Source organism: Phocoena sinus, chromosome 15 (genome assembly GCF_008692025.1).
Source record: "Phocoena sinus isolate mPhoSin1 chromosome 15, mPhoSin1.pri, whole genome shotgun sequence".
Taxonomy (NCBI): Eukaryota; Metazoa; Chordata; class Mammalia; order Artiodactyla; family Phocoenidae; genus Phocoena; species Phocoena sinus.
In genome coordinates, this window is record NC_045777.1 from 30,366,944 (window position 1) to 30,377,814 (window position 10,871).

The window sequence follows — 10,871 nt, forward strand, 5'->3', positions numbered from 1 at the left end:
GCCTCCCATTGTGTTTCTATTAGCTAGGACTGTTTAGACTGACTCCAGAAGAATATGCAACAAATTATAGTAGTGACTGCCTCTGGGGAGGGGCCCTGAAGATTTGGGTGGGGTGGGAGACATACTTTTGTCACGTCCCCACCCTCCTCACCCCTCTCAGATGGGATTGGGGTCTTTCCATTCCCTTCCTCCACATGTCTCCTGGCCCACCCAACCCCCTACTGCCATGCCCTCCCTTCTGCCACCCCCACCCACTGCTCCTTGGCCTGAAGGATTGGGGCTGCAGGGGAAGGGACTCAAGGCCGTGGCTCCAGCATTCCTGAGCTGCGACCTGACAAGCCGGAGAGCACCTCTCCCCCGGGGGAGATGGGGTGCAAGAGTAGCTTACCACCCACTCGCTTTTGGGTTCAGTCTTCCCACCACGGTCCAGGAAAGATGGCTCCCTAGGAGGTGATCAGATAATTAGAAGATGTTCAGTTAAAACTAGTGACAAATTCAGCCTCCCTGATTAAAGAAACACCAATTAAACGTTGGCAACACATTAGCCAAACCGTCAGTGGGCATGAGATAATTCCATAACTGGGTTCTGAGGTTGCTGACACCCTATTTGGCCCTTACGGCCAAAACTCATGGCTAGACCAACCATTAGAGCCTCCTCTGGGGCTGCGGGAGAAAACTGGATCCCTTGGCATCACATCTAATCAGAGGCCATGGAAGCACCCATCAGTTACGTGTCAGCCCCCACCGCGGGTCCACCTCCTGCACTGGGGGCTCCCCGTGGGAATTACGCTTTGGGGCCGCTCTGAGCTGCCAGTTGCAGGGTCAGGGAAGCTGTGGGAGTAGAGGCACCTGGGGTGAATCTCAGCTCCACCATCTGCACAACCATGTGACCTTGAACGAGTTAATGAACTTCTCTACGCCTCATTGTCCCCGTCTGTAAAGTGGAATGGAGAAAACAGACCGCACCGCACAGCTGTATTCTGCAGACTCCGGGAATGGAGGCTCTCAAGATGCCAACCGGTGCTTGTGAGTGATGTTAAACGGCGGGGGTCCCTCTAAGGCCACCCTGGGGGGTTGTTGCATCCTCTGAGGCCCTCTTCGCTGGAGGCCCTCTACACACCCTCTTCGCTGCGGGGGCGGGGGTGTAGCTCCAAACCACATACTGAGAAGCGGAATTTGGGAAGCCAGGCTCCTCGAACCGTAGCTGGGAGGGAGTGCGAGGGGTGTAAGAGAAACCCTAATTCCTCCACCCCACCCAAAGCCTGGAACTGGGCGAGGCCCAGCTGGTCCAGCCTCCGCGCCTTCCACCACACGGGCTCCGCCCTCGGTCCCGCCTCTCTTCTAACCCGCACCCCCATTGGTGGCGTTCGGCGGCGCGGCCGCTGTTATTTTTCGAATATATAAGGAGGTGGAGGTGGCAGCTTCTGCCAGAGGCTTCCCGGGCTGGTGGCTGGTCCCTGCGTCCCTCCTCCCTTCCCCACCCTCCCCGCTTCCCTCTCCTCCCTCGCTCCGGCCCCGTTGCTCTTCCTTCCTCCCTCCCTCCCCCCTCGACCCCGGGCCGGCTCCGTACCTCGTCCCGGCCAGCTGTGCCCGGCGTCTGTGGGTCGCCCTTCGCCCAGCCCTCCCGCCCCACCGAGATGGAGCTGCCCCAGCCGGAGCCCGCGGCAGCCTCGACTCTCAGTCCGGCCGGCGTGCGCGGTGGCGCCCAGCGTCCCGGCCACCTCCCGGGCCTCCGGCTGGGGGCTCATGGCCTCCTGGGGTCTCCGAAGCGCGCCGCCGCTTCCTCGCCGGTCACCACCCTCACCCAGACCATGCACGACCTCGCCGGGCTCGGCAGGTAGGGCGCCCCAAGGATACTGGATGTGGGGTGAGAGGCCCGCATTAGGATTTAGCCCCAGGCCTCTTGGGAGCCCTGCCTGGGTGCCAAATGGGGAGGCATCCGGAACAGAGACTGCTTCAGGGGCCCAGGACTAGGGCTGTGCTGTTCACACCCTCCAGGTGACTTGTTCTTGGCCCGCACAAGCCTCTGGAGACCCTCTTCCCTACCTCCACCATGCTGCCTTCCTAATCTGAGCCTAAATCTCCACCATTTTGCCCCAGGCAGGGGATTCTGAGTCTGGAGGGGGAACTTGAGGGTGGCCCTGTTCCCTCCAACCCCAGTTCTTTCCTGGGATTAAGGGGTTAAACTCTGGTCCTGCTCCCTGAGCAAGCCTGCAGCTCCAGCCTGGGTTGTCCTTGGAGCAATAAAGACCAAAGTCTTGGCCATTCCTCCAGAAAGGCTTGTGGATGGGTAGGGGCCTGAAGAGTTTAGGGGAAGGCCCTCCAAGGCTGTCTGCTGCCCCACAATCCCCCAGCATGATCCCAGCCCACCTCCTCCAGCCTACCTCCTTGCTCTTGCTCCGGGTTCACCTTCCCCTGCACCCAGGAGAACGTTAAATCAATCAACAAAGAGAAGACACTTAGAGTCTCTGTAGAAGGCCTGAGAAGAGGGTAGGCCCTTGATGCCGTCACCTCCCTGGGACAGTGCAGAGGCTGGATGGGCCCTTCAGAGGTGGGTGGCTGGTGGGAACATGGGCCGGCCAGCCCTTGAGCCCCATATTTACCTTTCTCCTTCCCTGGGTCCCTGCTCCCTTCCCAGCGAGACCCCAAAGAGTCAGGTAGGCAGCCTGCTCACATGCCTATCCCTGTCCCGTCGGGCGTCTGAATCCTCCCTGTCGTCTGAGTCCTCTGAATCTTCTGATGCAGGTGAGGCCCAGGGGTGCCAGGGGAGTTTGGGGGGCTGCCTTAGCCTCCCCACTTCACTACTGATCAGACTAACATCCTTACCACAACCTGGTGGGCCCAGCAGCCTCCCTCTGCCCACTTCTGGTGGGGCTTACCACGCCCAGCACAGACTGGCTGGGCAAGGTGGGTGTTGGGTGGGGTCCTCTGCGGGAGATGAGATCTTACCTATTTAAAACCAGGCGCCAAAGTCCTGAACCACAGCCCCACCTGGGAGGCATTAGGGCTGAAAGTCTGTCATTTTATAACATTCACTTGCCTTCAGCTTTAACTTTTTCCTTTAAAAAGCCATTGTCTCTTCTAGAACAGATTATTTTAAACCAGTTCTAGAAAAATGCTTAGCAGAGTTCTGGTTTAAAGGCTACAGGGAGGAGTTTCCATAGTAAACAGGGAGTGGAGCCCTGTGTGATTTGGCAGTGTGTCAGCCCTTGGGGTCCATGGGTGGGTTTTGTTTCATTTTTTAATATGTCAAGACCTAAAATAACAACAGGCTTTTTTCCCTTTTCTGAATAGGGTTGGGACATGGTGGGGGAAAGTGTGCAGGAAATGCCACCACTTTCAAACCAATGCACTCTGTCCTCAGGTCTGTGCATGGACTCTCCCAGCCCTATGGACCCCCAGGTGGTGGAGCAGACGTGAGTAGAGAAGAGGGACCACACTACCAAGGACGGGGAACCTGCCCTGGGGAATCTCAGTTCTACCCTAAACTCACTGGGAATCCTGGGAGAGCAAACAGACCTCTCTGGATCCCCAATGGGGGCACTAACTGACCTTCCCATGTCCTAGAATTCTGCTCTTTGTCTCATGGAAGGGTCTGCTCTCATGGGAGCAGCTTAGAGTGGGTTCAGGGCCGGGGTGGTAGGAAAATATGGTCCAACTAATTCAAAGTTTTTAATTTACTTTAGGCCAAACAAAACAGTTGCTGCAAGCTGGTTTGGCCCTTGGCCATCCTATCAGTAACCTCTGGTTTCAGTGACATTTGCCCCTCTGGCCAACCCCTGGACCAGGCCTTTTGTGAGGGGGGGTAGAGAAGTTGGTGGGCTCTGCTCAGCATAGTTCCCTGCTGCTTGGTTGTGGGGCATGAGTAGTACCTTCCAGAGCACAGCTGTTCCCATCCAGCTGATCATGCCCCAGCAGGGAGAGCAGCTGTCAGGCATTACTGGGAACAGCTGGGCATCCGTGGCCTGGGCTAAGGGACTGTGGCTTTGGGTTTAGGGCAGTGACTGTCTTTCCTCCCATTGCCTTTGATCAGACTGGGCTGGGCTGCAGGTTTGTTCATAAACAGGAAATGGGGAGAGCATTGGGTGGTGGTGTGGGGACTGCACGTTGGGTTTTGATGGTAACACAGAACCGTCCCTGCTTTACCCCCAGGGCCCAGGTGCAGACTGAAAACCAAGCCAATTAAATTGGTCATCCTGGTGCCAGGTTGGCTGGGCACAGCCACCCCCCTACTCGGGGCAGGGGCATCCCCCTGACACTTTAGCCCTCAGTTCCCCCCCACACACTGCACCTGCTTTGATGATTACACAGAAAGAAGTGTGTGTGTGTGTGTGTGTGTGTGTGTGTGTGTGTATACACATAGACACACAAAAGCCCCGCCTGGCAGGTGGTCTCTGGTAACATAGCTAGCCTCAGAAGGAACATCTGTTGGAATTCTTTGCCTGCTGGCCTCTTCTAAGGCAGGAGGAGGGGGTAGGACAGAGTCTGGGTCCTGGAAAATTCCACAGGAGGGAGGAGAGGTTGTGACCCTGCACATTTGTCGCTAGGGCGTCTGGTACAGCAGACTGAACCAGGCCCCTGTCCTGGAGGATCCAGGACAGTCCCACACAAGGGAGGGAAGCCCAGCCTTTCTGGCATCCAGGCCCTGGAGATATCCACATTGTCAGGACAAGGCCTGTCATCATAGGATGGATGGATGCCTTTCCTGGCAGCCATATGGCCCTGCTGAGGTGATTTGCATACAGGTGGAAGGCCTGTGGGCAGGCTGGTGAGACTGTTGTTGCCTTGGTAACTCCTCAGCCACCCTGCAACCTACCCCAGCTGTCTCTGTCACTGCCATTCTCCAGGCCTCCTTCATTCACGGCAGCCTTTAAAATCCCAGGCTGCCTCTCATCTCCCCTTCCCCTACACCTGGGCCCCCTGATAGTCTGCATTCTTCCTTCCCTCTTTCCCCTGGCCTGAACCCTGGCCCTGGCCCTTGTGGACTAAAAACGTAATGCTGGGGGTGGGCGATGGGTTGTGAGGGGAGCTGGGTTGCATGGGACCCTTCTCTCTCCTAGATTTGAACAGGCCATCCAGACAGCCAGCCGAGTTATTCGAAAGTAAGTGCTCGGACCTTCCTCACACAGGCTCCCCTGCCCCGTGTGGGTGGAGTAGGCCCAGGGAGGGTGCTTTCCCAGGTCCTCCCAAAGGGGTGCACAGGGCTCTGTGGTGGAGGGGGACCCTGCATGCTCTCTGTCACGGCCCAACTCTTCAGCCCTGAGGTGTCCCTGTTTCCTTCTGCAGTGAGCAGTTTTCTATCCGACGCTTCCAGTCCTTGCCGGTGAGTGTCCTTGAGGCCCATCAGGAGGCTCGGGCTTGCTGGCCAGGATTGTGGAGGGGCAGGAGGGACTGTGGTTGGTTCCCAGAGGGTGGACTTGAATCGGTTGGGTGTCCCTGGTCTGGCTCTGGGAGCTGGGGCTTTGGAGGTGGACAGGGGAGCTGGGGGAGTTGGAAGAGGAATGGGAGAAGGTAGGGCCTGGGCTGGCACCAGAGGAATGCAGCCTTCTGTACCTGCTGCCCTCCTGGCTCTCTAGGGGAGGCTTCTGGGCCACAGCCCTGTGCTACGGAACATCACCAACTCCCAAGCGCCTGACACCTGGAGGAAGAGTGAAGCATGTGGCCGAGCTGCCCACAGCTCTAGGGAGGACAAAGAGAATGTGCGCTTCCAGAAGGCCAGAGTGGGAGCACTCCAGGGAGAGAGGGGGCTTGCTGGGATGGTTCTCTGGCATTTGATCACGCACCCCCCCTCCTCTCCCTGTATTGCCCACAGGATGGATTTGTCTTCAAGATGCCGGGGAAGCCCACACATCCCAGCCACACCCATGCCCTGGCAGAGTGGGCCAGCCGCAGAGAAGCCTTTGCCCAGAGGCCAAGCTCGGCTCCCGACCTGATGGTATATCAGGAGAGCTGACCCATGCAGGGCAGGCATGCACGTGGGGCAGGTGCCTGTGAAGGCAGCCTGGGGGACTTGAGGGTGATCCTGAGCCCTGAGGCGCTGGGAAACTTTTCTCAGAAAGTTTGGGGTGGGGACTGCCTCAGGGCCCCACCCCTGAGTCGTCTGTGTCTACTCGTCACCCACACAGTGTCTCGCCCCTGAGCGGAAGATGGAAGTGGAGGAACTGACTCCCCTGGCCCAATGCTGCTTCTCCCTGACCCCAGCCAGGGGGGCTGCCGAGGAAGATGATGGATTCGTGGATATCCTGGAGAGTGACTTAAAGGTGAACAGCCTTGCCCTGTCAAGCCCCCTACCTCTTCCTCCTTGGGATCTCAGAAAAGGGGAGAGCTCTGAGCTCCTACAGCAAGACTATGACCTCACTTCAGTGTCAGAAGAAGAATTGGAGGTAACTGAGTCACAGCTTGACCTCTGGCCAATCAGAGGAGAGGAGGTGGCTGGTGCTGCAGTGAAGGGCAGATGGGCAGGACAGAGGGAAGCCTGGTCCTCCTGCATGGCCACACTTCTCACAGTTCTATGCAAGCCCCTGCAGCGAGTGGGGCCCTGCAGCTTTCTAGTTCTGGGGGGCTGCCATGTGCTCGGGCAAAGCGAGGGAGGTGTGAGCAGGGTCAGGGAGGGCTGCTGGCCTGAAGTTTGCTGGGAGAACTGGGAAGCCTATCCTGGAGGACTCGGGGCCTTAGAGGTTGGACCTTTGCTGCGAATGTAACCATATCCTTGCTGATTCGGCCTCAGGAGGATGATGTAGTCCCCCCAGGCATGGAGAGCCTCATTAGTGCCCCACTGGTCAAGACCTCAGAAAAGGAAGAGGAGCAGGTGAGCCTCTGGAGAGGCCCCTCCGAATTTGGAGGGGTGGGGCCCTACCCTCCAGGTAGGATTTGGGGTGGAGAGCAGGGGCTGGAAACTCTGACCCCGGACCTGCCACCTCTGCCAGGACCTCATCATGTACAGCAAGTGCCAGCGGCTCTTCCGCTCTCCGTCCATGCCCTGCAGCGTGATCCGGCCCATCCTCAAGAGGCTGGAGCGGCCCCAGGACAGGGACCTGCCCATACAGAGCAAGCGGAGAAGGAGCGTGACCCCTCCAGAGGAGGAGCAGCGGGAGGCTGAGGAACCCGTGAGTGCCCTCCTTCTAGGGTGGGACTGGGCTTGGCAGGGCTGAGCTGCCACCCTCCAAGTCCACCCAGCAAGTCCTTCTCAGCCGGGTTTGTGGCAGAGGACAGGGTACGGGGAAGGGGGGTCCTAGCCAGACGGGGCACTGAGGGGCAGCCTCACCCCTGACCCTGGCTGCCACCTGCCTCACAGAAAGCCCGCGTTCTCCGCTCAAAGTCCTTGTGTCATGACGAGATTGAGAACATCCTGGACAGTGACCACCGAGAACTGATCGGGGATTACTCCAAGGTACTAGCAGTGGGATCCCTCAGGAGGCTCGATCCCTTACTGACTGGCCCCTGAGCCCAGCAGCTGCTTCAGCAACTCCCTCTCTCCCCAGAGGCCCCTCGCTTTGTCCTTTGCATCTTATCCTTTATTCTCATCTAGACTCCTCTCTCTCACTCTCCTTGATATCCCGACTGTACCTAAATCTGTACAGGGCGTCAGTGGTGTCTCAACCTTGGAAAACATTTCCAAACTATAACATCTTGCTTGGAGCTTCTTTGGGCCTCATCCTGGGGCTTGCTTGGCAATACATGGGGGCAGGAGGCATGGGGGTTCATCTCTTCTCCCCATCTTCATTTCCCCTTGGAAGGTTGTTCCCTGGGGATCAGACCCTAGAGGCCCCTCTTGGTTGCTATGGGAACCAGAGCTGAATTTGAAGGTCAAAGCAGGTGTGGCCTTTGGGCTTGGGAAAAAACTCCATCTTTTCCATCTTACCAATCTCACTTTCTCTCTCCCCTCTCTCTTCTCTTCCCTTCAGGCCTTCCTCCTACAGACTGTGGATGGAAAGCACCAAGACCTCAAGTACATCTCACCAGAAACGGTATGCAGGCATGAGCTATTTTCTGGTGCATTTGGGACTTCTGTTTGCCTGTTAACCTCCCCTGGGGTCAGGCTACGCGCATGGGTCAGCCCCTGCCTGCCCGCCTGAACTGCTGGAACCCACCTCCGTGGCCTCCTACAGATGGTGGCCCTGCTGACAGGCAAGTTCAGCAACATCGTGGAGAGGTTTGTGATTGTGGACTGCAGATACCCCTACGAGTATGAAGGCGGGCACATCAAGGTGAGGCAGGGTGACGGGAGAGGCCCTGAAGACTCACCCAGTTCTATCCTTCCTCTGCCCGGAGGATGAATCAGTAGGGGGTGGGTGCACCCTCTCATGGGATTCTGCCCCTCAGGAGGTGGGGTCACTCATCTGAAAGATGGGGACCGCATAGGGCAGGGTCTCCTACCCAGGCCTAGGGCTGTGGCCTGACCTCTGGCTCCTTTGGCAGACTGCTGTGAACCTGCCTCTGGAAAGGGATGCTGAGACCTTCCTGCTACAGAGCCCCATCACACCCTGTAGCCTGGACAAGAGAATCATCCTCGTTTTCCACTGTGAATTTTCATCTGAGAGGGGGCCCCGCATGTGAGTCCCAGCTCCGCCCAGCCAGCTAGTGCTGCTCCTGACCTTCCTTGCCCGGGATTGTGGGTGCTAGAGCCATCCAATGGCCAAGAGGCCCAAGCCCAGCCATGGCCCCATCTGGGCCTAGACCTGTTGTCTCACGTGATACCTTGGAGCAGACCTCATCCCCTCTTCCCTGTGCATGGCACCCTCCTCCTGTCTCCCTCTCACTGTCCTTCCCAACAGGCCTCCCATCTACCCTCTGTCCCTTGCCGCCCCCCTCCCCAAAACCTAATTCTCCATCAGTCTCCATCAGTGTCCTTAAAGTCCAAGGGCCCTGTCCCAGTCCTCAGTGACACTGACCCTTCCAGAGTTCAATCGTCCTTTCCTCTCTCCACCTCCTCCTCACCAAGCCTTGTCTAGACCTTCTGAATCTACCTCTTGAACTTTGTCCACTTCTTTCCTTTCTGCCTCCCCTTTCTCAGCCCAGGAGAAATGTCTCTGACAGAGATTGAGCAACTGTCTTCTGGACACAGAACCCCCTTGATTTGCTTCGTTCCTTCTATCTCCCCAACCTCTTCTGTACCCAGTTAGCCAGACTGATCTCAAAGTGTTCTTGTGGCTGACATTCCTCCACTCAAGCCTTCTGTGGTTCCCCAAGGCCCTCAAAGGAGTGGGCGCGGGGACTAGGTCCCCTGATGTACACCCACTGCACGCCCAGCTCTGAACCCCACACCCCTGCTTGTCGCAGGTGCCGTTTCATCCGGGAACGGGACAGAGCCTCCAATGACTACCCCAGCCTCTACTATCCTGAGATGTATATCCTCAAAGGCGGCTACAAGGAGTTCTTCCCACAGCACCCGGTACCATGGGTGGGGGTAGCCATAGTCTCCGTGGGAGGGCTGGGCTACAGGGAAAGGGCTCGGCCAGGCGGTAGCCCTAGGAGAAGGAGTAGGGAGGACTGGGTCACCCCACCGAAGTTGCCCATTTCCCCGTATTGATCAACCCATCCCATCCTGCCCTAGACCTTTTGTGAGCCTCAAGACTACCGGCCCATGAACCATGAGGCCTTCAAGGATGAGCTGAAGACCTTCCGCCTCAAGACGCGCAGCTGGGCTGGCGAGCGGAGCCGGCGGGAGCTCTGCAGCCGCCTGCAGGACCAGTGAAGTGCTGGCAACTGTCCCACCCGCCTTTCTTGCTTTGTGCAGCCTGGGCGTCAGCTGCCCGGTGGCTTACAGGGCTGAGGGTCTGCTGTCTGGGTGAAAGACGGTGAGGGTGTCCTGTCTGTTCACCCCAGTGCTGATCCCCTGTCTCACTCCAGTCATACTCCATATCCTGGTGACACCCACGCCCCCACCCCTGGCACCCCTGGAAGAGCCCAGCCTGCTGACTTAGTGAGATTGGATTAAGTCTAGTTCAAAGGAAGTATTTTGTGTGTAGCAGGAGCCTTTTCGTTTTTTTTTTCTTTATTGTTTGGGTTAACCCTTTGTCTTCCTGTATTCAGAAAAGCCCCCTTTTTTCTAGGGGCTTTGTCTGTATGTATGAGGCTGAGAGAAAGCTACAGCCCCCTAGGATGGGCCACAGCTGTACTCTTCGCTGCCCTAGGATTCAGCACTGTGCCCCAGGCCCTCGACAGCACTCCTGAGTGTGTGCGCCATGTTCCCCTTTCTCTTTTCCTCTTTCCTGTCCCTCCATATGAACACCTCCAGCACGGACATGAGCTCTTACTCTTTCCTGTTTCAGTGTTATCTGTAGGCTTGATTTGTCTTTTTTTTTTTTTTTTGCCCATCTCAGGATAGTCACAGGCTAAGGTTTAGGTTCCCCCGTCCAGTTGGGGTTAAAGACTCAAACTTTCATAACCCACTTGGCCCTGGCTTCTGTTGCCTCAGAAAGGGATGTTATTATCTGCGGAGGCCCTTGGGTGAGGGCTAAGGCCTGCATCCTGAGCCCACTGGAAGCCCAGCCCTCACTGCTGTGAACCCTGGGGCCTGAACCATGTCAGAACTTGCTGCTGTCTTGTCGTGGATGGACAGATGGACGAATGGAAGAGTGGATGGATGGATGGCCATGGATGCACAATGCCTTGTCTACAAACCGCTGAGTTGAAAGTGTCTCAGTGATGATGACAGCCTGCAGCAGGAGTATACATGTATCTGTGTGGACAAAATCTTTACACTTTAAGGTTTGGAGATATTCAAAAGGAAATGTCATGGAAGCAGCTAAACCAAGGCCAGCCACCTCTGGATTCTGAATCTCAGGAAATGGGCAGGGCTTTTGAAGGCCCTGATGAGTCATCTGGTAGGGTCTTGGTTCAATAAAGCACTGAGCAAGTTGAGTAAGGCA

At 57.0% G+C, this 10,871-nt stretch overlaps 1 protein-coding gene across 2 annotated transcripts; it reads left to right on the forward strand.

Annotated features, from left to right (window-relative positions):
• Window positions 1-1,434: 1,434 nt before the first annotated feature.
• On the forward strand, window positions 1,435-10,871 carry CDC25B (cell division cycle 25B). Of its 2 annotated transcripts, XM_032605355.1 has the most exons (16): window positions 1,435-1,837; window positions 2,639-2,745; window positions 3,365-3,416; window positions 5,061-5,102; window positions 5,287-5,323; window positions 5,577-5,699; window positions 5,813-5,935; window positions 6,126-6,260; window positions 6,728-6,808; window positions 6,927-7,106; window positions 7,295-7,390; window positions 7,905-7,967; window positions 8,109-8,207; window positions 8,419-8,552; window positions 9,280-9,391; window positions 9,554-10,863. In XM_032605355.1, exons 1-16 carry the CDS (start codon window positions 1,638-1,640, stop codon window positions 9,692-9,694), a joined length of 1,725 nt encoding a protein of 574 aa, XP_032461246.1. In that variant the 5' UTR covers window positions 1,435-1,637; the 3' UTR covers window positions 9,695-10,863. The 2 variants fall into 2 exon arrangements, with proteins under 2 accessions (XP_032461246.1, XP_032461247.1); XM_032605356.1 differs by lacking the exon at window positions 2,639-2,745 and having other exon boundaries at window positions 1,473-1,837; window positions 9,554-10,871.

Coding starts and splice junctions, on each gene's coding strand:
- CDC25B (XM_032605355.1), top strand. CDS start 1,638: ATGGAGCTGCCCCAGCCGGAGCCCGCGGCAGCCTCGACTCTCAGTCCG. Junction 2,746..3,364: donor CTCTGAATCTTCTGATGCAG/GTGAGGCCCAGG, acceptor CTCTGTCCTCAG/GTCTGTGCATGGACTCTCCC. Junction 8,553..9,279: donor TCTGAGAGGGGGCCCCGCAT/GTGAGTCCCAGC, acceptor TGCTTGTCGCAG/GTGCCGTTTCATCCGGGAAC.